This window comes from Perognathus longimembris, chromosome 4 (assembly GCF_023159225.1).
Source record: "Perognathus longimembris pacificus isolate PPM17 chromosome 4, ASM2315922v1, whole genome shotgun sequence".
Taxonomy (NCBI): Eukaryota; Metazoa; Chordata; class Mammalia; order Rodentia; family Heteromyidae; genus Perognathus; species Perognathus longimembris.
In genome coordinates this window covers 2,264,519-2,290,667 of record NC_063164.1, presented here as the reverse complement: position 1 = coordinate 2,290,667, position 26,149 = coordinate 2,264,519, and the positions used below count along the sequence as shown (strand labels likewise).

Sequence of the window (26,149 nt, the reverse complement as noted above, 5' to 3'; positions counted from 1 at the left end):
TGTTAACATTTGATTTTCTTTTTTAATCAGATAAATCTTCTAATCCCAAGAAAGAAAATTCATTGTCTTCCAGTAGTTCTGATGAATTCAAATCAGCTTTTTTTGCTGATGAGTGGGATTCCTTGTCACTAGAACAAAGTGATAAGAACAAAGGAATCAACAATGTTGACAACATGGGTTTACTACAGCCATTTCTTGCAGCTAATCAAGAAAACAGTATAGAGAGCACTCACTCTCAGTCAAATGTGTTTGAAGATGGGATTGACTATGCCGTTTTGAATGAAACATACTCTATTCATTATTCAGAGTCAAAACTGAAAAATGAAAATGTTACTTCTTTAAATTCAAATTTTGATCCCGGAATACATAAACGAGAAGAGAACTTTTTTGATAGTTTGGAACATGAAGATAATAAGACTATTGGCTTAGAAAGAATCCTCAAAGTTTCAGATGCTGACTATAAAGAAAATAATGAAGCTATGCATAAGTATGATATAGATGAAGACACACAACAGGAGTATCACAGTGCGGAGGAAGAGTATATAAGTAAGCATTTATCTTTTGACCAAGCAAAAGCATTAGGTTTATCTGATCTGGATGTTGTTGAATTAACAAGTTCAGGGTATGGAGTCAGATGTGTTAGTAATCTAGAAAAAAGTTGTCATGTTGAGTTTGAGAGTGGTTCTACTACCTCTTCAAATTCACTTAATGCTTTTACACAAGAATATTTACCTCATATCTCTAAATTTCAAAACTCTGCTATATTAAAAGAATACCATGAACCAGAGCTTGGAAAGTATAATGAACAGGAAAGAGCATTTGATGACATGGTACAAAGATGCAGTTCTCTTAGGAACCAAGACTCTCAATCTAAGAGTGGTTTCATAAATACTCAAAAAGCACTAAAAACTAAAATTTGTACTAGAAAAGTGAAATCTCAAGTAACAGAAAGTAAAGATTTTTGTGGAAATACAATTTTTGATGACAGATCAATACATCACTTTGGAGATCCTAGCATATTACCCCAAGACAAATCTTTGGAGACACTACAACCCCACAATTGCCAAACATACTGGAACTCTGTTTTTGATGATTCCGTTATTTCTGCCTGTGGCTATTCCTATTATAAAAGCCTAGAAAGCACTCCTGAGCCAGCCTTGAGTTTTTCCGCTTTGCTACCAAGGATTACAATCAATAATCAGGCAACTGAAGAGGATAGTTCTCTACATGTTGCTCATACTACAAATAAAATATTCTCTCATGATATGAAAGGAACATGTCCTAAATCAGTAACAGATACAGCAAGTTCTGCGATCACAATTAATCAGGCTGTGGATGTTAGTACTGACTTTAGGGCTTGTTTCACAACTAGTAGGGCAACAAGTGCAGTATCTTCTGTGGTATCTACATCAAGCAACACAGAGATAACCATGATGAATAAAAAGCGGCCTGCCGAATGGCAGAGTGATAGTCAAAGAAGTGTGGCTTGTAATACTGACAGGTCATACAGTCGAGACAGTGTAGAGACCCGGATGCTTCCAGCAAAAGGATCAGGAACATCTCTCTCACCTAACGAAAATTTCCTAAATAAGGTAAAACCAGCATGACTAATGACAATTGTTATCTTTATAAATTTGGTTTGCTTTATGAAGTTACACTGATTTGGTTTTGTTTTACTGTATTATAAGAAAGTATTTTCTTGTTGAGAAAATGCTAATTGAAGAGAAAGCATTGACATTGCCATCAGCTCTATCCTCTAGTTGGTAGCTATGCCACAGAATCCCTTTTTTCTGTATTTTTAAAAATTTAATTGTCAAGGTGATGTACAGAGAAGTTAGTTATGTAAGGTAGTGAGTACATTTCTTGTCAAAATTATTACTCCCTCCCTCATTTTTCTCCCACTTTCCCTCCCCACAATACACCCCCAAGTTGTACAGTTAATTTCAAACATACCGAATTGTGAATTTCACTATTGCATTGCTTCACCCTTTGACTTTGTCTCACCATTTTGATTCTTCCCTAATTCAGATAAACATATATACAATATTCAGGGTACTAAAATTAAATACAGGGGATAAACTATAGGAAAGAAAAACAAAGGAAATAATTTTACTTGGCACATTAAAAATAACAACAACAATGAAAAACCTCCTTTTTTCATATCTTGGAGTTCATTTCACTTAGGATCATCTTATATGATCATATATACATAGCTATTGAGCTATTGTAATCCTCTGTTGGGACTATCCTAGACATGTACTAATTATTACTAATGAGGTAAACCATAGTGTTAGGTTTTATATTTTTTTCCATTTTGGAACTCCAGAAATGTATTATCTGTCATATGTTTATAATTCAATTTGAATTTTGCTCTAGGATTTCCAGGAATTAAAAGCATCTGATGTACTAGACTTAAAGAAGCATCCTGAAAGGTAGGCCAAATAATATAGAGGCTTACAGATGAATATGGGAAAATCTCAAAGTAGAAATTCTCCTTAGTGTAGCCTGCTTAGCCATGTAAAATTACAGATAAAAAGGACTTTTAAGAAATTGCCTGGGGGGCTGAGGATATGGCCTAGTGGCAAGAGTGCTTGCCTTGTATACATGAGGCCCTGGGTTCGATTCCCCAGCACCACATATACAGAAAATGGGCAGAAGTGGTGCTGTGGCTCAAGTGGCAGAGTGCTAGCCTTGAGCAAGAATAAGCCAGGGACAGTGCTCAGGCCCTGAGTCCAAGCCCCAAGACTGGCCAAAAAAAAAAAAAGAAATTGCCTGGGCTGGGGATATGGCCTAGTGGCAAGAGTGCTTGTCTCATATACATGAAGCCCTGGGTTCAGTTCCCCAGCACCCCATATACAGAAAACCACCAGAAGTGGCACTGTGGCTCGAGTGGCAGAGTGCTAGCCTTGAGCAAAAAGAAGCCAGGGACAGTGCTCAGGCCCTGAGTCCAAGCTCCAGGACTGCCCCCCCGCCAAAAGAAAGAAATGGTCTGCTTTATTCACTTGCCTTCTAACATAAATCAAAACAGTATATAGGCCTTACTGAGATGTTAGTCTCAATTTCTTCATACGCATGTCATCTTTTATTTATTGCAACCAAACCTACACTGATTTAATTGTCCATTTCCTTTCAAGTCACCTACAGCTCAGAACAAAAGAGCACCTATGGGCAAATGTTATATGCTTGAAGAAGTAAATAGGCACATTCCCTGAAGCACTTTAATCTTAGTTACAATGCGTTGTTTTATGTACTTTGCATCTGCTGCTAATAATTAAAGAATAGTGGAGACCCAAGAAGTGAGAGGAGAAAAAAAAAAACTAAATTAGTTACTAGCTCTGTAATCTTTTTTTTCCCCTTGATTCCCTTGATTTTATTTTTTTCCCTTGATTTTTCCAATTATTTCATCTGGTATCTCAATAGTTAAATAGAAAATTGGATTTTCCAAAATAGCTGAAAGTAGCAACTATGTGAACAAGGAAAATCTTCCAGAACTGTTAACCCTCAAGAAAATGTAATAACTTGGGCTTTTGAAACATTACCACAGGGGCTGGGGATATGGCCTAGTGGCAAGAGTGCTTGCCTCGAATACATGAGGCCCTGGGTTCAATTCCCCAGCACCACATATACAGAAAATGGCCAGAAGCGGCGCTGTGGCTCAAGTGGCAGAGTGCTAGCCTTGAGCAAAAAGAAGCCAGGGACAGTGCTCAGGCCCTGAGTCCAAGCCCCAGGACTGGCCAAAAAAAAAAAGAAACATTACCACAAAATATTTGCTTATATTAATGAATCTTAATTACTAAGAATATGTAACTTATGTCTTTCTTTTAAAGTCGTACATTTTAGAACAATTTCAACCTTAAAAATGCTTATAACTGTAAAAAGGTCTTGCTGGAAGTGTAATTCAACTGGTAGAACACCTGTAGTAAGTATAAGGCCTTGAATACTGCCCCCAAAATGAGTTTTATCAAGCACAATTGGCTCACATCAATAACCTTAGCTACTTGAGAGGCTGAGATCAAGAGGCTTGATCTCAGATCAAGACCAACCTGGCAAAAAGTTCACAGGACCCCATCTCAGCCAGTAAAAAACTGGATAAGGTGTTAGCTACACGGGAATCATAAATAGGATCTAAATGACAGAATTATGGTCCAGCCAACCTGGCAGAAGATAAAATCCTATTCAAAATTTAAAAAGCAAAAAGGTTTGGGGGTGTAGCTCAAATGGTAGGGCACCTGCCTAACAAGCACAAGGCTCTGAGTTCAAACCCTTAGTACTATTGCGGGGGGGGGAATTTGACGGCACATGCATTTAAAAATTGCAGACAAGGGAACATCTTGTTCATTGACTAGATAGTTCATTTATTCTCAGGATAAATGAAAGCAGTTCCTTTGGGTTGAATTCTTTTTCAGTAAAAAAAAAAGTATGAATTGTCAAATTACTTACTTGATTCTTAAAATATATTTTAGCTGATTCTTGATGTCCTTGTTTTCTGAAACAGATGTGCCTGTATTCTCTCTCTTTAGTAAGAATCCACTTGAACTTGACAAGAGAAATGAAAGAAACTTAAAATCGTTCTACAGTCATGTCAGTATCATTGGAAAATGCTTGGAACCTTACTAGTCCTATTTTTTATTTTAAAGGGAATTTCAACTTTGTAAAGAGATTGAGAAGAATTTGCCATCCAGATGCTGTCAGAAAATAATGCAGAGAGCTATAAAGGCTGAGATGCACCTTTTAAATGTTCACTATGAGATATGCCATCGCCACTGTTGTGATATCTACAAACTTGTAATGGAAAATAGGCCAGGAGTATATAGGTGTTTATTAACTGTGTAATTTGTCGCTAACTTAAAGTTCAGTGTAGAAAATTTTTAATTTCCATTTTTTCAGAGCAAAATAAGGGATGGGTTATAAGTGGAAGACTTGTTAGCTGTCTTAAGGGGAATAGACTTTAACAAGTAACATTTCTGACTTTCAGAGAGAGGCAGAAGTGTATGGTTGGAAAGCTGTTCAGTGAGAAAATAGCTATGTGGTTTCTTTATAATGTCCAAGTAAGCATAGCCAGCAAGAGGCTCTTGCATGGTTATTCTACCACATTCTCTGTGGCTTATCTGTTGAGGGTTGCTTGTACTGTGACAAGGAAACATCTACCATGGGTTTGTTGTGTGTTTTTTTAACTTTGATAGAATTAGAACTAAGTAAATAATATACTATTATTAAATGGGTGACTTGGACCCAAATAACTAAGTTTTAACTTTGAACAGGAACTTATCAAGTCATTCTGCTAAGAAGGAATTAGGATCAGCACTACTTTCAGTTTGGGGAGATTTAAAAGTTAAATACATGAATTTGAAAGAAAAAATCCACCAGGGCATACAACTGGAAGAGCTGCCCCCACTGTCAGTAGAGTCGAAATTGTTGTCTACCTTCTCTACTTTTGCTTACAGGGTATGTATATGTTCTAACAATCGAATGTTTGCTTCATTTAGACAGAAAGCATTTTAAACATGTTTTTCCCCCTTTTTTCTGTTTCCAGCTAATGAAAGAAGACTCACATAAGTAAGTTATATATTCATCTAATTTAAAACTTCTTTCATCTAAAAATACGACTGAAGTCAATTAGCATTAAGTCTTGGTTCATTCGGAATACTGATAAATCTAATGAAATGTCTTCTGTTCAGCTTTTCAGGAGCGGATTCTGAACTAGATAACCAAAACCCACTTGACAGTGACATGTTTCCAGGTCTAAAAAAGGCACACACAGAAGTGAGGTGTTGTTTTTTTTAATTTCATCAGTATAAGTGTATAACTTTATGGCTTTTTAGGAAATGATTAACTTTCAGTAATCCTCACTTCCTCCATTTCATTCAAGTGGCTTTTGTTGTATAGCACTCTCAAAGGATATAAGAGAGTAGGGAACATGATGATATATTCAGATTCCATCCCATTCAAACAGTTGTCAACAATACGTGGGTGAGGTTTTGTGGCCATATAATTTATTATCAAGCCAGGAGACTTCTGAGAGTGCACAGAAGTAGTACAGTTTAATAATTGCTTCACTATGATAGTAGATTAAAAACTTATACTGCCCCAGGCAAACACTGATCTACTATTACCATCTTGTTGAGTCAGAATGGTTCAGACTACTATTTTGTTCCTTCATCTCATGAGGTAAAATAACACTTCATTCATTTTGGACACAAATGTTTCATTTCCCCATTACAAAATTTTTTCTTATTTCTCTTAGTTTCCTAAGGAAATATTTGTTGGTAACTGAGAAAGATGGTTTAACTGGTGTAAGAACACACTGCAAATTGTGAAGTGACAAAGAAACATAAGTTATAATCCAGGGGCTGGGAATATGGCCTAGTGGCAAGAGTGCTTGCCTCCTACACATGAGGCTCTCGGTTCGATTCCCCAGCACCACATATATGGAAAACGGCCAGAAGGGGCGCTGTGGCTCAGGTGGCAGAGTGCTAGCCTTGAGCGGGAAGAAGCCAGGGATGGTGCTCAGTCCCGGAGTTCAAGGCCCAGGACTGGCCAAAAAAAAAAAAAAAAGTTATAATCCAGTACGGAAGGAGGAAGCAGGGGCGCCTGGGATAGGAACACTAGAGTTTGCATACCCTTTTCTAAAGTAGCCCTCAGATGAGTTCCAAAGCCAAAGTGAAATGCTTCATGGAAGTAGATTTCTTTCTCCTAAGAGAAAGCACATGGTCAAATCATTTCATTGTCGGGCTGGGAATGTGGCTTAGTGGTAGAGTGCTTGCTAGCATGCATGAAGCCCTGGGTTCAATTCCTCAGCACCACATAATCAGGAAAGGCCAGAAGTGGACTGTGGTGCAAGTGGTAGAGTGCTAGCCTTGAGCAAAAAGAAGCCAGGGACAGTGCTCAGACTCTGAGTTCAAGCACCAGGACAGCAAAAAAAATTATTCCAGGGAGGGAGGACAGTTCTTCATAAAGACTTAACTGGACCAAAACCTGATTTTTCTTTAAAGTGCTTACCTAGCATGCACAAGGCCCTACGTCCTATCTCAGTGCCAAAATCAAACAAAAAATAAGAGTACAACATACAGATGTATACTATTTATAATCTTCGTTTTCGTTTGATTTCGTTCGATACTTTTAATATCTATCTCATTAAACTAACTGGTCATTAGTGAAAGCTGCCACAGTGTAGTATTTCCAAATTTCTGTTGTTGATGTACCATCTCTTCACAGTTTACCATAGCCATGTATAACCTGTGCTGTTACTTTTTTTCTTTAAATTACTCGTTTTTCTTTCATTGTTCCAGTATGTCACACGTGGTAGATAAGCACTCTACCATAAACTACAACTCCACCCCATAAACTGCTCTCTATTTAAAATAAATGTATACACAAAGAACAACTTAATATTATATTCAGAAAAGGGATTTTACTTTTAATGGATAAAAGATATACACTAAATAAAATATATAAGAAAATAATAAAATATTTTATATAAACTTCAGAAATTCTCTTAAACCCTTACAGTGTATGTATGCCACAACTTGTCAAATAATAGTACTATTTGCACATTGTTCCTGCAGACAGACTAAGTTCAAATACTAACTCTCATTAACTGAGACTCAGTATTGTCTCATGTAAAGCCAGCTTGGTATGATTTTGTTCATAATCTTCATTACTGGGATGGCTAAATAAGGCCAGTGAAAAGTTTTTATACTAGGAATGCATTAATTCTTAATCCTTATTATTTTTTGTTTTATTATTATATTTATTCTCAGATGTCTTTATTGCCTGATAATAGTCACCCTAAACAAGATATATCACCTAAGAAAGATAGTTTGGAGAATGATGGTATAAATGTAGACTTTAGTCAACTGAAACTTGATGATGATAAAGGTCAGTATAAAATATTTTGTTTTATATCGTTGCCAGAAAACATAGTAATATATTCCTAGTATTCATTATTTTTTTATCTACAAGGTTATGATCATTGAAAGTGGAGCTGTGGCTCATAGTAGTAGAGCTCTAGCCCTGAGCGAAAGAGCTAGGGTCCATGCCAGGCCCTGAGTTCAAGCTCCACAACCAACAAAATAAATAAAATTAAATTTTTATTTATTTATTTATTTTGCCAGTCCTGGAGCTTGGACTCAGGGCCTGAGCACTGTCCCTGGTTTCTTTTTGCTCAAGGCTAGCTACTCTGCCACTTGAGCCACTTCTGGCCATTTTCTCTATACGTGGTGCTGAGGATTCAAACCCAGGGCTTCATGTTTATGAGGCAAGCACTCTTGCCACTAGGCCATATTCCCAGCCCCAATAAATTTAAATTTTTTAAAGATTATGATCATTCCAAAAAGATCATTCCATAAAAGATCATTACTTTTAATGAAATAGAATACAATACTGTTTAATCCCTTCAAAATGTTCTATTGCTGTTGTTCTATTGCAGAAAGACAAGTCTTTCTACCAATAAAGGACAACTCAGAATAATAAGGCTTTACAAGCTTGCAATGAGTGTTAAGTAAAACTAGGAAGCAGATCACTCAGACTAAAAAGAACTTGATGTGCATGACTACCAAATCCCTTCTCATAAAATCTGTAGTCTTGGTTCTCTTATTGTACATTTATATGTAAAACTCTAGCAGTCATGTTTTCAGCCAGGTACCAATGACTTACCCTTCTAATCTTAGCAGCTCAGCACACTGGATCTTAGTTCAAAGCTAGCCCAGGCAGAAAAGTCCTCCAGACTCCCTATTTTCAAAAATAACCACCAGCTAGGGCCTGGAGCATGGCTCAAACTTTAGAGTGCCAGCCAGGAAAGCATGAGTTCCCAAAAATGGCAATTAAAATGCTTTCGGGGGGTTAAATATTATACATAACTCAGCTACCTTGTATATGGCTCTTTTTTTCCTCATAGAGTACAGAAATTACCATGAAAGAAGTGAAGACTGGTTTGATGCTACAGAAAACCTAACAGGAGTAAACTTCTCGGGAATACAAGAAAATCAGATCGAAAATGACAAAGAGAATCTGAAGTTTCCATTAGGTTGGTCCTTAAGAATTTATTGAAGAATTCTAGGGGGCTGGGATGTGGCCTAGTGGCAAGAGTGCTTGCCTCTTATACATGAGGCCCTGGGTTCAATTCCCCAGCACTACATATACAGAAAATGGCCAGAAGTGGCGCTGTGGCTCAAGTGGCAGAGTGCTAGCCTTGAGCAAAAAGAAGCCAGGGACAGTGCTCAGGCCCTGAGTCCAAGCCCCAGGACTGGCCAAAAAAAAAAAAAAAGCTAAGCAAGAGTGTCATGTCCCTACTTCAGGCCCCAGTACTCACACTTGGACACATGGGGACACACACACACACACGAAGGAAGGAAGGAAGGAAAGAATTAAGGAAGGCTGGAAGAAAGGTTCCTAAAGTTGAAATGGAGATTTAGTTGGCAGATAGATGCTGCCATTCTGCCCCTCCTAGCAGGGGTCAGCACAATACTCCTTCAGGACATCCTTTGCTCCCGGAGTTCAACAAGCATTTTCCAGGGTTAAGGCTCTTAAAAAGCAAGCCACTGTCCTGTTTCCAACAGGTGGCCAGTGTTCACTTAGCAGATTAGTGATAAGACTTTAAAACCATTTGCTATCCTTGCTTTAAGAATGTTATATATACCCTCATGTTTAAGGAATTTTTTGTTCTTAATTTTTGTTTTGTTTTTTTTCAGGGTACTAGGTTTGAACTCAGCCTTCATGCTTGTTAAGCAGGCACTCTACCATTCAAACTATGAACCTAACCTTTTTTTCTTCCAGCTATTTTTGGTATAGGGTTAGACAAAAGCCTTGGACTGGTGGCCTTGGACAGTAATCCTTCCACCTATGACTCCCATGTAGCTGGTATTAGGCAAGAACTACCATATACAGTTTGTTGGTTGAGATGGGCTCTTAATAACTTTTTTGCCCTAGCTGGCCTCAAATGTGGATCCTCTTAATCACCACTTACTAATTAGTTAAGATTATAGGTATGTACCACCATGCCCAGCCTTAACTGCTTTTAATAAAATTCTCTTTAGGTATCTATGATTAGTATTAGTAATTGGTAATGGTATTTATGTTATCTTTTATTTTTCCTATCTGGTGGGTTTTTCTTTTGTTTTCTATGGTAAGTAAAATAATAAAATGTATTTTACATTGTATTTTTCCTGCTTGTAGAAACAAATGCTTATAAAGATCTTAAAAATACAAAAGTGTAAGAAAATTGAAATTACTTGAAGTTGTACAACATAATAACCATTGACTAGTGACTATTTTATGGATATGTTTAATGCATATGTGCAATCATATTATCTAGTTTTATTGTAACCACTTTTTCTTTGTTTGTATTATTTTCTCCATGACACTAACCCACACCATGTATTGCACTTAACTTCCTTCCTGCACTCAAGTTTGTGTGCTCAGCCAGAAGAGGGATTTCTGTGGTTTGTTGGCTGCCTACGCATGTCCACGGCCAGGCTCAGCGTGAAGGGCACGGGCTCCTCACTAGGTGGAGGGAGAGATGGAAAGTTCTGAATCTTCACTGTTCTTTTTTTTGCTACACTGTCACTCTTTCCTCCTTCCTTTTTCCAACTGTAAAGAAAATAGTTTCATAGTTTCCTTTTTTTAAAAACAGACCTGATTCACGTTGTTATTCTTGTATAAAAATCATATGTTGGCTGGGAATGTGGCTTAGTGGTAGAGTGCTTGCTAGCATGCATGAAGCCCTGGGTTCAGTTCTTCAGCACCACATAAACAGAAAAAGCCAGAAGTGGCGCTGTTGCTCAAGAGGTAGAGTGGTAGCCTTGAGCAAAAGGAAGCCAGAGACAGTGCTCAGGCCCTGAGTCCAAGCCCGAAGACTGGCCAAAAAAAAAAAAAAAAAAAAAAAAATCCTATGTTGTAGCCACAGCCAGAGCCTGGGTCATCTGCACAGAGACTATGCTGTGGGTTTTCACAAGATGGCCAGTGAATTCCTGATAAGGAGATTTGGTGAGCATGGTCTTCCAGAGGTCAGGGATCAAATAACTGTAGGTCTTCGAGATGACATCAAATGTGGCCTTGGTAGCAGTACTTTTTAGGATACATTGTTAACTAAGTTCTTGCAGTGGGGCCTGAGCCAAGGGGCCTGCCTGAGGCCACCTGGCCACATACAGCTTTGTGACCTCTGCAGACTCATCTTGAAACAAAATGATGGAAATCAATACAGGCAGTTGTTGGGAGAAGGGTGTACATAGCAGGTGACTAGGTAATTATCTAGAACATAGGAAGTGTGCAATAAAGGCTAAACTGCTGTCATTTATATTTAATGAATGAAGTTTACAAACCTCCCATTCCATGTAAATTAACAAAACAAAGCTAAAAATCCATTATGTATTTGTTGTACCCTCTGTGCCAGATAGAGGATTTAATGGCAACCTCAGTATGAATTCAGTGAATCTTTTTTACTACAGAGTTCTCTTTCATTACCAAGTTCTCTTTATAGTAGAGAACACAAAAATACAATTGATGAATTTCAAGTATTATTGTCAAATGGATGAACTGTCTATAATCCTAGTTATGTGATATCTGAACTCATGGAAACTTAGTATCTCTCCATTTTCCTATATGTCCTTCAAGTATCACAAGCTGACACCTTCTGATTGCATGTGTAAATTTATCTTGGGCTGGGAATGTGGCTTAGTGGTAGAGTGCTTGCCTAGCATGCATGAAGCCTTGGGTTCCATTCCTCACAGAAAGATCCAGAAGTGGCGCTGTGGCTCAAGTGGCAGAGCACTAGCCTTGAGCACAAAGAAGCTCAGAGAGATAATATCCCAGCCCTGAGTTCAGGCCCCAGGACTGGCCAAAAGAAAAAGGGTTTTTCTTGTTATGCTGTGGCCCAGCAAAGGACTGGATGTGAAGAGTTGTTTCAGATCACTGGCTCTTGTCGTCAGCCTTGGCTCTAGGGAATTACAGCAAGTCTGAGTCAGAGGAGAGTGTCATTGTTTCTTAGCCACCATGGCATTAATGCATCTTAAGCTCTAGGGGGTGTACTAATAACTAAGCCTCCTCCTTTTTAAGATGATGATTTGAGCCCAGAAGTCTAAAGCCATACTCCAGGCTGTTGTCTTCAGTCTAGTGCTGATATTTGCTGGTAACTTTTAAATGAACTTTGTAATTAGAAAATATCACATGCTTTATTAAAAATTATCAATGATGGATATTTGTGGTTATGTTTTTTTGTAAGCAGAAATGAAGAATACTGAACTACTACAAAGAGATAAAGGTTTTTTAATCCATGTTGGTGGTCTCTGCTCTTCGGTATCTGAGGTATGATAGAATTAAGGGGTTTCTTTTCAAACTTATTAAAAATTCATGTTGCAATTATTTAAAGGCTTTTTTTCCTTATCATTCACAAACTTTTCTTTTCTTTCAGGCTGATTTAAGGTCTCATTTCCAGAAATACCAAGTTTCTGAAATTTCAATTTATGATTCTACAAATTACAGGTTTGTTTCCCAAATTCAATAAGTGCACATTCCTATCTGTGCACTGTACGTTGATCTCTGCCCTATTCACTAGCCCCGGTAGCAACACCCCATGTCCAGCCCTGCAGGGATTCCCAAGTGAAGAGAGGGAGACAAAGAACTAAAAGTATTCATTGGTGCTCTTCTGTATAGATGGGTTTTGGGGTTTTTCCCATTTTTGAAGACAGGATTCTAGACTGGAGGACATGGCTCAGTGGTAAGCAACCAGCCTAGCAAGCATCAAGCACTATTTTTAAACCTAAGTTTAAAAAAAAAAAGAAAGAAAATGAGATAGAATCTATAGAGCCCAGGTTGGACAAGAGCTTGAAATCTTCCTTCTTTAGTACTGAGGTTATCGGTGTGAGCTACATCTGGCTTGAGGTTATGGGTGTGAGCTACACCTAACTTGTTTATGGCATTTGTGTGTGTAGCATATTTTTTATGTGTACTTCATCTTATTCCATTTCATGCATTAGCTACAAAAGCTCTAGAAATAGTTGGCTTAGATTCAGCTTTGGTTCCATTGGTGACTTCATGAATTGGTTTGGACAAGTTACCTAACCTCAGCTTCTCTGTAAAGTGAAGTTAGAGAATATGGCATTGATATGAAGCTGTTGAGTTAAACTATGTAGAATGCCAGGAGAAAACCATGCAGTAGGTGCTCAAAAACAGTATTTAATTTTATTCATTCTGATTTTATTTACTTTTTAGTTGATATTTTTAAATTTTTTAGAAGATGGATGTTTCCTGTATAGATGGTTACATCGTATATGTGTGTTTCTACTCTCTGTGGCAGAGTGTCAAATAACAGTAATGATGGCATAATGAAAATACTTTTCATTATTTTGTCACAAAAATGATGACAGTTTGGATAGGAAAACATCAATTAAAGAACTGTTGTTGCTAGAGTTGAAATTTGTTGAAAAAAAAAGTATCTAAAATGGGATCATTTGAGATGTTTTTGTTTGACCTGTTTTATAATGCTATTTATACATTTCATTATGTCATAATCCTTATGAGTGTTACTTGGTATCATTCTTTTGTGTGTATTTAAAAAAGAAGAAAAGAGTGGGCTACCAGTGGTTCACACCTGCAGCCCTAGCTAGTCAAGAGGCAGAAATCTAGAAGATTATGATTCGGAGCCAGCCAGGGCAGAAAAGTCCTCAAGATTCCATCTCTAAGTGTAACCAGCAAAAAGCAAGGCTAGAGGTATGGCTCAAGTGATAGAGATCAGCCAGGAAAGCAAGCTTGAGGCCCTACGTTCAAACCCTAGTACCAGCAGTGGGGAGAAAAACTTTGTGGGTATTTTTTTCTTATTTGAAGTATTATAGATCGTATTGAGATTCAGAAAACATAATTACATAGCACAGTACAGGGAATCCCATAATTCGAGAATAACTACTCTTTAGTTCCACATACATTGTCTAGGGGCTGTTCCTTTAATAAGAACGAGCATTTGCCCAACGTTCTCAAGTTATGTAATTAAACTTCTGATCTTAACTCCTAACTCTGTCTATTCTCTTAGTACAGGTTATGACATTTTCTTCTATATTCTGCTAAATGTTTTTAACTTTGCCTTTTACATTTAAGCCTTCAAGCCAAGTGGAGTTTGTGTTTATATGTAAAAATTAACCTTGCAAGGTGCTGGTAGCCCATGTTTGTAATAATCCTAACTACTGAGGAGGCTGAGATCCGAGGATCATGATTCAAAGCCAGCCCAGGTAGGAAAGTCTGTGAGACTCATATCTCCAACTAACCACTAGAATACTGGCAGTGGCACTGTGGCTCAAAGTAGTAGAGTGCTAGCCTTGGATCAGAAGAGCTCAGGGACAGTATCCAGACCCTGAGTTCAAGCCCTATGACCAATTGGAAAAAAAAAATGAACCTTAATTTTTTTAATGGATAACCACTGTCCCCAGACCACACATATGTATATACTACCAAATATTAGTTTGCCACTTTTAAAATATTAAATATTGCCAGGTTTTGGTAGCTCACACCTGTAATCCTAGCTATTCAAGAGAATGAGATCTGAGGGTTGTGGTTCAAAGCCAGCCCGGGTAGGAAAGTCCATGAGACTCTTATCTACAATAAACTACCAGAAAACTGGAAGTGGCACTGTGGCCCAAAGTGGTAGAACACTCACTAGCCTTGAGCAAAAGAGCTCAGGGACGGTGTCCTGAGATCAAGTCCATGACAAAAAAGAAAAGAAAGAAATGTTAATATAAAATTGATAAGTGATAGTTCATTAACTATTTTATTTCTCATTTTAATCATTTGTTTTATATTTAGTTATCCTAAACAAATACCTTTTTTATTCCAAAGTAAGTTAAGGTCCACCCTCGGAAGGGCTCCATGCAGATACCCCCCACCTGTTCGTCTGCGCCCAGTACCTGCGATACCTATGTAACTGGCTCACCTGGAGGCGGTTATCTCCTACTTCTCTGAGGTCACATCCAGTCCACCTGGCCACACCTTCCACTTTTTCCTAAACAATCTGGTTCAACACAGTCCCCGCTCTCTTTCCTTTTCTCTCTTCCTCTCTCTTGCTCTTTTCTCTCCTTTTCCCTTCTTCCTCCCCCTCTGTGTCCCCATGCCTCCATCTTGTGTGGTCTGGCAGTTTGCTTTCCCCCCAATAAACTCCTGAACCATGTGGTGGCTTTCCTTTCTGGCGAACCTTACAGTAACCCCTTTATTGTTAAAAGTAGTTAGGCTTGTGAAAGATGCATTTCAACAAAATTAAATTTGAGCTAATTTAAAGTCATTAACAAGAGCCTTTTCATCTTCTGCTTTTGTCTTTTAGATATGCATCCCTTGCTTTCAAAAAACACACTGATGCAAAGATGGCTGTAAAAGAAATGAATGGGATAGAAATAAATGGCAAATCAGCAAATGTGCGGCTTGTTAAAACTCCTGGGGAGTACATGTCGCCACTAATCCCCAAAAGTGGGAGTAGAGTTAGTTCCAACCATGTGGAGAAAAACACCAGCAAAGAGGTCAGTCCAACCTCCTCTGTTTGTAGATGTCCCAAAGCTAGACTGAGGCAGCTGGGATCTGAGCAAGACAGTGAGTTCTCCGCTCTGGACCAGAAGGTTAGTTTTTCTTAGTTGATCCCGTAAGTAGTTTTCTAATGCCGTACTGCTGGAAGTGCCTGCCTTGGAGAGTGCGTGACTCCAGTGCCTCCCATCTCCACCCTAATCTCATCTTGTACAATTCTAGTTGCTCTTAGGAAAGAAATCTCCCTCTTGCTTTCTTTAACTGGATTTTTTTCAGTATCCCTTTCTCTTTATTCCTGGACCCTCTAAGTAACTAATAATACTGTCATCATTGTTGTGTTTTGTTTTCCCCAGAGTTGCCTTACAAGGTTTTTGGTGGGGATGGGGAACAGCAATATTAGGGTTTGAACTGGGCTTCTCTCCAAGAAACTTAACATCAGCCCTTTTGCTTTAGGTTATTTTTCTACTAGGGTTGGGCCTTGCTTTTCTTAGAGCCAGTGGACCATGATTCTCCTGCCTATTTCCCCAGTAACTGGGATAACAGGTGTGTGTCACCATATCCAGCTAGTAAGTTGAAATGAGGTCTTGCTGACTTTCTGTCCCAGGCTGGCTTCCAACCATGATCCTCCTTTGAGCTCCACTTCCTAGGTTTCTGGAGCTAAAGGCATAAACCATCTCACTCCGCTTTAACTCATAATTCTTAAAACCATAACATGTAGTTATTTTATTTCAGTGTTCTCATCTTTTTCTCACTGAGGTCTTAAATACCACTTTGAAACAGTGGCAGACTTTGCCTTGTACATTCATCCCCCTCTACTGCTCAAAATGCCTGTGTCTCATTGTCATTCCCAAGATTCTTCTTTTACCTAAAGTAAATTAACTTTCAATAAGTGTGTGTGGGCAAGTATCCACTCCTGAAATCAAAATAAAGAACAGTTCCAGCATTCCAGAAGAATTTCATGGTACTCTGATCCATTCCTTCTGTTTGTGTCTTTATCTGTTTCTTTCCTACTTCCTAGTTATGCCATTCTTTTTCTCAGCCATTAGTGACTCCTCTTCCACACAGACCTTCCTTTCTCTGCTCACAGTCTTCTGTAGCCTTTGCTCATGCTGATAGGATTGCCCTTGACTTTGTCTTCCTTTGCATTTTTTTTTTTTTTTGCCAGTCCTGGGCCTTGGACTCAGGGCCTGAGCACTGTCCCTGGCTTCTTCCCGCTCAAGGCTAGCACTCTGCCACTTGAGCTACAGCGCCGCTTCTGGCCGTTTTCTGTATATGTGGTGCTGGGGAATCGAACCTAGGGCCTCGTGTATCCGAGGCAGGCACTCTTGCCACTAGGCCATATCCCCAGCCCCCTTCTTTTGCATTTTTTATTTTTTCTGTGTCTTCATTGCCAGACTTCTCAGTGAGGTAAATATCCAGTCTCTGATTGCTTCTCTCCTTTTGTCCTAATATTCTGACTTAGTCTCTAAAAATTTTACTTCAGCTGTTCTATCCACTGTCACTAGAGGCCTTTTTAATTGGTTTTGGACCTTTTGATATTGACTATCCCTTTTCAAAGCTGGTTTCCTTTCATTTCACTAGCTCTTCATATTTTGAGTGATTTCACTTGGACATAAGTTTGAATTCACTGCACAGAAAAAGGAAATACAGTATGGGCTGGAGGTTTTCCAGCATGGCGCCTCTGACCTTTAATGCGTGCACACAACTGTTTCACCTACCCTCTGTGCTTCTGCTTCTCTGCAGGCCGCTTCTCTCTGCTCCTGAATGCTCCCCACTCTGGCTTCTTGACTTAATTCTGTTGCCACAGTATTTTCAGTACAGGCCCTGGGATCCTTTGGCTAATTCCTTTGTCCCCTGTGCCAGTTCCCCAGTGACAGGAAGTCTAGTTGCTCCCCCCTGTGGTTCTGGTGCTCAGTTTAGGAAACAACATTCTTATTCCATCCAGCCATGGCTGTGGGCCATGAAGTTAGCTTAGAGGAAGTATCCAATGGCCTTGGAGCCTCTGAGCCTCTGGGTGGCATTGCATCCATAGAGAAACAGTCCTTCTCCCTTTTGTCTTTTTCTTATATTCTCAACACTTACTCCTTCATTTAGGGTATCAAGAAGAATTGTAAACAGATTGAGTCTGCTCACTTACTATCTGAGACACCTGTTCATTTCATACCTCCAAATACACTGAACCTTCGTAGCTTCACCAAGATCATGAAGAGACTGACTGAGCTGCATCCAGAAGTCAGCAGGTCATAACTAAAGTTGTATTGAAACTAATTTTCAACTTATTGTAGTTTTTTTCAGCACTGGGGTTTGAACTCAGGGCCTTACACATGCTGGTTTGGTACTCTATTATTAGAGTCATGCCCTTAGTATCTAATTTTAAACCACTAATATATAATTATAGATTAGTATAGCCAGGTACCAGTGGCTCATGCCTATATAATCCTAGCTACTCAGGAGGCTAGGATTTCTGAGGACTGTGGTTCAAAGCCAACCTAGGCAGGAAAGTCTGTGAGATCATACCTCTAATTAACCACCAAAAAAGCCAGAAATGGAGCTGTAGCTCAAGTGGAAGAGTGCTAGCCTTGAGCAAGAAGGCTCTGGACAGCATCTAGGCCCTGATTTTAAGCCCCTTTACTAGCACAAAGATGATGGATGGATGCATGCATGCATGGATGCATGGATAGTTGGATAGGATAGGATAGGATAGGATAGGGTAAATAGATGGAATAGATAGATAGGATAGATAACTCAGCCATGTCAGAACCTGTTACTGTGGAAAGAGAAAATATTTATATATTTTTTTTCCTTTTACACAGAGACCATATTATTGATGCACTTCAGGAGGTGAGAATGAATCATAAAGGTTTTCTCAATGGCTTATCTATTAATACTATTGTGGAAATGACATCATCGATTCTGAAAAACTCTGCTTCTAGTTAGGATAAGTGAAACAATAAAGAGGTAAAGTGATCATATGCTTTTTATTTAAATGTTATTTAAATATTGAAGCTGTTGACTTTATTTTTGCATGAAGAATAATTTTAAATTTAAGTGGTGCTATAACAAAATTTCCAAACATACTGTAGTAATTAACTATAAATGCAAAGCCAGTTACTCCCAGATTGGCATAAACAACATTTATCGTTTCACAGTGTGTAGATCAGGATTCAAAAGTGGTTTTAGCTCAGGATCTGAGGATGTTGCAGCCAAGATACTGGCCAGACTGTGGTAATGTGGGAGCCTGTCTGAAACCACAGGTGCTGCTTCTAAATCATGCTCATCCTCTTGGCTGTAACAAGAAGACTCAGTTCCTTGCCACATGGGTCTTTCTTTCAGTAAGGCTCCTGGGTATCTTTATATTATGGCAACTGCCTTCCTATGATTAAGAGAGAGCAAGATAGAAGCTGCACTGTCTTTATGACTCACCTCCTACAATGACATCTCACATCTTCCAAACCATTAGATGAGAGTTACTATACTCAAACCCCCACACAGGTTTGGAGGAGGGGGACTGTGAGCTCCACTTCCCAAAGAAAAGTTTAGTAAACAACTTTTTATATGTGTAAAAAGTGAGCAGGGTGGGGCTGGGGATATAGCCTAGTGGCAAGAGTGCCTGCCTCAGTATACCCGAGGCCCTAGGTTCGATTCCCCAGCACCACATATACAGAAAACGGCCAGAAGCGGCGCTGTGGCTCAAGTGGCAGAGTGCTAGCCTTGAGCGGGAAGAAGCCAGGGACAGTGCTTAGGCCCTGAGTCCAAGGCCCAGGACTGGCCAAAAAAAAAAAAAAAAAAAAAGTGAGCAGGGTACTGATGGCTCATTTTCCTAGCTACTCGGGATTAACTAATCCTAGCTATTCAAGAGGCTGAAATCTAAGGATCATGATTCAAAGCCAGCCTGGACAGGAAAGTCCATGAGACTCTTATCTCCAATAAGCTACTCCGAAAAAGCCAGAAGCAGCCCACAGCTTAAGTGGTAGAGTACTAGCCTTTAAGCTCAGGTACAGTGCCCAGGCTCTGAGTTCTAGCAGGACTGGCACCAAAGACAAAGAATAGTTATGTGGAATATGTCAATACTGACCCTGTGAGACAAGTATAATGGTCTTCTGAGAGCTGATAGTTTGGAATGAGGGTAAAATATCCTTGGGGGATTACCAAGACTACCTCTTAGCTCGGTGTTTTACTAGAAAGACTCACCTGACTTAGTATAAATGGTACTCATGGGTATGACTTACTTCAACAGTGAAACAGAAGTCAGCAAGGGCAAAAGGCATGTGGGGTGTCATGTGTAAGACAGCAGTGACCTCCAGTGCACTCTCCCCACCGTTAAAGTGATGAGCTGGGGCCCCTTCTTTGTAATGTCTTCCATCCAGGAAGCTCAACAGAAGCTCAGTACCTAAGGTTTTCTTGGGTTCCAGTGTAATTTGGTTTTCCTGTTAAAATCTGAAACGTTCCCTGTGTGTATAATATCAATGTAATACATTCTACTATACTGTAATTACTGCAATTACTACTATTACTGCAATATAGCTTAGTGATATGATTAATGGAGAAAGTTCAATTGTAAATTAGTACGTATGATATTTATGTATTTATGAATGAGTTATAAAATGGTTTAGTAGTAAATATGGTAACTAGTTATATACCTTTTTGGAATATTGGATTTAGCATAATTCGTGTTTTCTTATTATTGACTTTCTCCCTTCTGTTCTCAATCCTATAGAACATCCTTGGAAAGCCATTGAGTGCTCTTCAGCAGAGAACATTTTAGAGGATGTGGGAACAAGCAAGATTGATATGATTAGATAGCCTAGATCTAACTGTTTAACGTGCTACTTTATAGCCTCCCTTAAAATGTAAAAACAGTTGCCTGTAATATTAAGATTGTCTATGTAAAATTAAAATACAGCTTTAACTTGTTTATCACTTGATTCCAAACTTGTTACTTCGAGACTTCACATTGTATATTTTGGATCAGAAGAAAAAATGGGCATTTAAAAAACTTTTGTTAAGTCAACTTTAAAAAATACTGACCAGGGCTGGGGATATGGCCTAGTGGCAAGAGAGCTTGCCTTGTATACATGAGGCTCTGGGTTCGATTCCCCAGCACCACATATACAGAAAAGGGCCAGAAGTGGCGCTGTGGCTCAAGTGGCAGAGTGCTAGCCTTGAGCGGGAAGAAGCCAGGGACAGTGCTCAGGCCCTGAGTCCAAGGCCCAGGACTGGCCAAAAAAAACAAAACAAAACAGAAAATACTGACCAGGGCTGGGGATATGGCCTAGTGGCAAGAGTGCTTGCCTTTTATACATGAGGCCCTGGGTTCAATTCCCCAGCACCACATATACAGAGAATGGCCAGAAGTGGCGCTGTGGCTCAAGGGGCAGAGTGCTAGCCTTGAGCAAAAAGAAGCCAGGGACAGTGCTCAGGCCCTGAGTCCAAGCCCCAGGACTGGCCAAAAAATAAATAAATAAATAAATAAAATAAAAAATACTGACCAACAGAATCTATGTTGGTCATTTCAGTTTTCATTTCAGATTCCACACATTAAAAAATGGAAATCCAAAGCTTACATGTTACTTCCAGTTTTTATTTGTTTAAGGCTCTTACACTGAGTGGTAAACCCCACGATATGTTGGAATATGAGCTTTTTTTTTTTTTTTTGCCAGTCCTGGGCCTTGGACTCGGGGCCTGAGCACTGTCCCTGGCTTCTTCCCGCTCAAGGCTAGCACTCTGCCACTTGAGCCACAGCACCGCTTCTGGCCGTTTTCTGTATATGTGGTGCTGGGGAATCGAACCGAGAGCCTCATGTGTAGGAGGCAAGCACTCTTGCCACTAGGCCATATCCCCAGCCCAGGAATATGAGCATTTTAAGTTTCAAAGTTAAGTCAGTTACTGCCATGATACAGTTAATGCATTTTGTGACCTACACAACATTCACACATATTTTTCCCAGGAGAGAATCCATGTGTGCTCTGGTAGAGTATTGAAAGTTAAATGGTGACCATAGTTCTTGCTTTGGTTTTGTGATAAGTTCTATTCTGTTAGGTTATATAGTGTTAGTTGGAGCAGTTTCCAAAGGGCAATTGTTACCTTTTGTGAAATTAGTATAGAATATAGAAACTTCTCTAATTCTCACATTTTTATACTACTTAAAGTTGTGCTTTTACTAATAATAAGATTAACATTTAAGTATGCTTTTTTTTTTTTTTTTTTTTTTTTTTTGGCCAGTCCTGGGGCCTTGGACTCAGGGCCTGAGCACTGTCCCTGGCTTCTTCTTGCTCAAGGCTAGCACTCTGCCACTTGAGCCACAGCGCCACTTCTGGCCATTTTCTGTGTATGTGGTGCTGGGGAATCGAACCCAGGGCCTCATGTATATGAGGCAAGCTCTCTCGCCACTAGGCCATATCCCCAGCTCCTAAGTATGCTTTTTAAAAATGTTTACACTAGGCGCTGTGGCTCAAGTGGCGGAGTGCTAGCCTTGAGCGGGAAGAAGCCAGGGACAGTGCTCAGGCCCTGAGTCCAAGGCCCAGGACTGGCCAAAAAAAAAAAAAAATGTTTACACTGTTTTGTGTATCCAGTATTTAATTGATGTCATTTGCTTAATATGTACCCATTTAGCATTTATTTTTAATGAACTTATATTTAATAAAGACAACAATCTGAACTTCCAGGTTATACAAGGACAAGGAGATTTTTCTAAGTGAAACTAACCTACAATATTTATGTAGAATACATAAGAGTAATAATGCCATATAGAAAACTACTGAATTTCTAAGTTTTGCAGATATATAAATATATGTATATATGTATATTCAAAAGGACCATAGTAAAATAAAATGAGAATAATTAGGGTTTTTTCTAAACATCAAATTAGTTAAATCTAAGAATTACAAGATTTTTTTAATATGGCTGAGTTCAGTAGCTCACACCTATAATCCTAGCTACTCAGGGAACTGAGATCTGAGGTTCATGATTTGAAGCCCGTCCAGGCAGTAAAGTCCCTGAGACTCTTATCTTCAGTAAAGCACCAGAAAACTGGAAGTAGAGCTGTGGCCTAAAGTTGTAAAATGCTAGCCTAGAGTAGGAAAAGATCAGGAACAGTGCCCTGGTCCCTGAGTTCAAGCACCATGAACAACAGAAAGAAAAAAAGATCATTATATGTTACCTTAAACAACTAGGTCCAGAGTTCTGAATAATGTTGCAATATGAAATAGATATTTTCAATATAATAGGAGAAATAAGAAGCATACTTTTAATCACTTATTTCTAGAAGGCATGATAATTTTTCTAGAATACAAAAACAAAATTTCTAATTTGATTTTGGGGAAAATGAACAAAAGGTTATTTACATTTTTTCAGGGTATTTAAAATAAACAAGTCCTCTCCAGTAACTGACAGACCAAACAACTTATGTAAACCAAAGAACTTTTCATTGTGTCTAATAAATAACTTACAGTATTTCGCAAGATAAATTTAGAAATCCATATTATCATTTATAAATATTTTGGAACTTCAAGTTAAAAAACCCTGTTGACTTTCCCTCTAAAGTTTCTGCTTGATACTCTATAATTACTTAACATTTTGTCAAATATTAAAATACTGGTCAGATTGTCCAGGTTTTCAAATACCTTCAGGAACAAAATTTCAGACAATTTTTAGGTGTTACTCATAACTTTTTTTTTTTTTTGGTCGGTCCTAGGTGCTGTCCCTGAACTCTTAAGCTCAAGGCTGGCGCTCTACCACTTGAACCAACTGCCACTTCTGGTTTTCTTGGTAGTCAATTGGAAATAAGACTCTCACAACTTTCTTGCCCAGGCTGGCCTTGAACTTCAGTCCTCAAGATCTCAGGTTCCTGAGTGTAAGGTTCACCAGAAAGGAAACCCACCATATGGTTCAGGCAGAAAGGAGTTTATTGGTGGGATAACAAACTGCCAGCCCATACAAGATGGAGGCGTGGGGAGACAGAGGGGAAGGAGGAAGGGAAAAGAGAGAAAAGAGCAAGAGAGAGTAAGTGAAAAAAGGAAAGAGAGCGGGGACTCATGCTGAGCCGGACTATGTAGGGAAAGGGGAGATATGGCCAGGTGGATTGGATGTGACCTCAGAGAAGGGGGAGGTAACTGCTTCCAGGTGTGCCAGTTACACAGCTACTGGACACAGGCTTAAACAGGTGCAGGGAGCCCTCCCAGGGGTGGACCTTAACACTGAGTGGATAGGATTACAGACGTGAGCCACCAGTGCCTGGTTTTCATAACTTATTTTATTTTTATTTTTCTGCCAGTCCTGGGGCTTGAACTCGGCTGGAGTACTGTCCCTGAGCTGCTTTTTTTCACAAGGCTCTCTACCGCTTGAGCCACAGTGCCACTTCTGGCCTTTTCTGTTTATGTGGTGCTGAGGAATTGAACCCAGGGGCTTCATGCATGCTAGGCAAGCACTCTACCACTAAGCCACATTCCCTGCCTTTAACCTTTTTTTTTATACCATAGTATTAGAATACCAAAAAGCACTTGCTACATCAATTAAAATGAATAGATAAGCCCAGCAGCAATGGCTTTTGCCTATAATTCTAGGAGGCTAAGATCTGAGGGTTCTGGTCAGAAAAGCCAGCCTCAGCAAGACTCTTATCTCCATAGGACTTACCTCTGTGAGACTCTTATCTCCAATTAATCACAAAATAAAAACCAACAAGTGGCAGTGGAGCTGTGGCTCAAGTGGTAGAGCGATGGCCTTGAGTATGAGTTCAGAGACAGCACCCAGGCAGGCCCTGAGTCCTAGCTCCAGGACTAGCACAAAGTAAATAAAAACTCACATTTTATTTGTAATGGTAAAAGTGTTAAAAATGCCATATCAAGACTATATTACGACGTGTAATAAAATTATTTTTGCCTACAATACACTATTAACATGCTAATAATTTCCATTAGCATGAAGAGTTTAAGTGGGTACAGTTTTGATTGTCCAGACAAAAAAACACTGAGAACCTGCTTTTCTGCAATGGCTCTCATAGCACTAACTTTTCTCCTGTGTCTTTATGGTGGTGTGGTAGGATTCTGTTTCCATTTCTAGAGTGTTAGGACATAGCCTCTGGTTTAAGTGACTGTCTCTCTGATACCAGTTTTTCTTAATCTACTCTTACTATCCACTCAGCCTTTAGCTGGCTGATGGTAGGGTAAAAGTCTGAGGCTGTGGTGACCTAAGGTTTAGTGGGGGTTTCCTCATTTATCCAGTTCTAAAAGTCTCCCAAGCAGTATGGAACAAATGATTTCTCTGTCACATTTATTTTCACTTCTTAGGATTTTTGTTTTCATTCAGGGAGTAATACGATATAATCCGCTGGCTGTCTCCTCGGCCGCTTGTCAGTCCTCAGTGTTTGGGGTTTACAAGCAGACTTCTGGGAGGTTTGGAAAGCTGGTGCTTGATGAAACAGTGTCCCCAAGATACTGCTGTTTTGTTAGTGTTCGACAGTCTACTGCCTAAAAACCTCACAGGACTTAGTTGTTACTACTTATAAGCATGCTGTCTCTGGAATCAGGAGTGAGGTCTCCAGCCAGTCTCCCCTTCTGCACTAGCACATGATTGGAGAACTGCCTTGTTCCTGCTGTCATGAAAGTAATCCATTCTTGCTGGTTTGTGTTGTTTTCTAGGGCGCCCCCGTCTCCCTCCTCTGTGTTCTGTACATACGTCTTTTTCCTCTGGCTGCTGTTAAGGTTTTCTCATCTTTACCCATGTTAAGAAATGCATTGGGATAGGCCTTCGTGCATTTTTATTCTTGACTCTCAAGGGTTTGTTGATACTTTTGGATCTGTAGGTGTGTTGAAAATGTTCTGCAGAATAGTTCATATAATTCCCACTCCCCTCTTCCTCCAAGACTTATTACACATAATAGGTGACTTAAAGTGGGCTTGTAGGGGTTTTTTTGGTGTTTCATTCTATCTCGTCTGTTTGATCTTGCAAAACTAGACGTTGAATCCTAGGCCTCACCTAGGACAGGCAACTGCTTTACCACTGAGCCACCTCTCCACCCTTTTCTTTTTTTAGGTCTATTCTGGGATGCTCTTGTGCTCTGTCCAGTTTGTCGGCTGGCTTCACGTTAGCCTTTATGCTCTTTCCCAGTTACTGAGGCACTGTTCTTACTGTCCCTCCCGCATTCTGCGTGGTTGTAGGCTTCCCCACCAGCCAGGGCTGGGTGCGAGCACTTGGAGGTTCTTTGCCTCGACTCGGGTAATGTTTAGTGTGCTGACTCGAGAGGACTCTGGGTCTCCCAGGCTTTCTTTCCTTTGCCTAGTCCATTCTTGTGGCCCATCTTCCCTAGACTGACCTTCTCCCTACCACGGTACAAAAACGAGGCTGTGTGCAGTCGGATTCCCCGCCCTCGGGGCTCCTCCGCGATCCGTGGTCCAGTGTAATCATTGTTCATAGACGGGGCAAAGTCCTGCCTCTATCCACTGACCTTTCAGTGGTGTTGGCCGTGTCCTGTTGACCTGCGGTGCCATGTGCACACTTTAGTTCGCGTCCCTCCAGAAGGCAGGGCCCTAGGAGGAAGGCGGCGGCCTGCTTTCTGCCCATCAGCAGGGTCTGTCGGTGAAGCTGGTCACATGCGGCCGGGCCTGCAGGACCCGCTGGGGAACGGCCGTCACGGCAGGTGTGGAAGGAACGGCTCTTGGTA

The 26,149-nt window shown here is 39.8% G+C and overlaps 1 protein-coding gene across 1 annotated transcript; it reads left to right on the top strand.

The window, feature by feature from the left end:
* Positions 1-4,784: 4,784 nt before the first annotated feature.
* Positions 4,785-20,348, top strand: Rbm44 (RNA binding motif protein 44). The gene is made up of 12 exons (XM_048344138.1): positions 4,785-4,814; positions 5,262-5,445; positions 5,534-5,556; positions 5,679-5,763; positions 7,761-7,878; positions 8,897-9,025; positions 12,221-12,300; positions 12,407-12,477; positions 15,299-15,491; positions 17,587-17,732; positions 18,306-18,450; positions 20,210-20,348. The coding sequence occupies exons 1-11, from the start codon at positions 4,789-4,791 to the stop codon at positions 18,427-18,429; spliced, it is 1,179 nt and encodes a 392-aa protein (XP_048200095.1). The 5' UTR covers positions 4,785-4,788; the 3' UTR covers positions 18,430-18,450; positions 20,210-20,348.
* Positions 20,349-26,149: the final 5,801 nt, after the last annotated feature.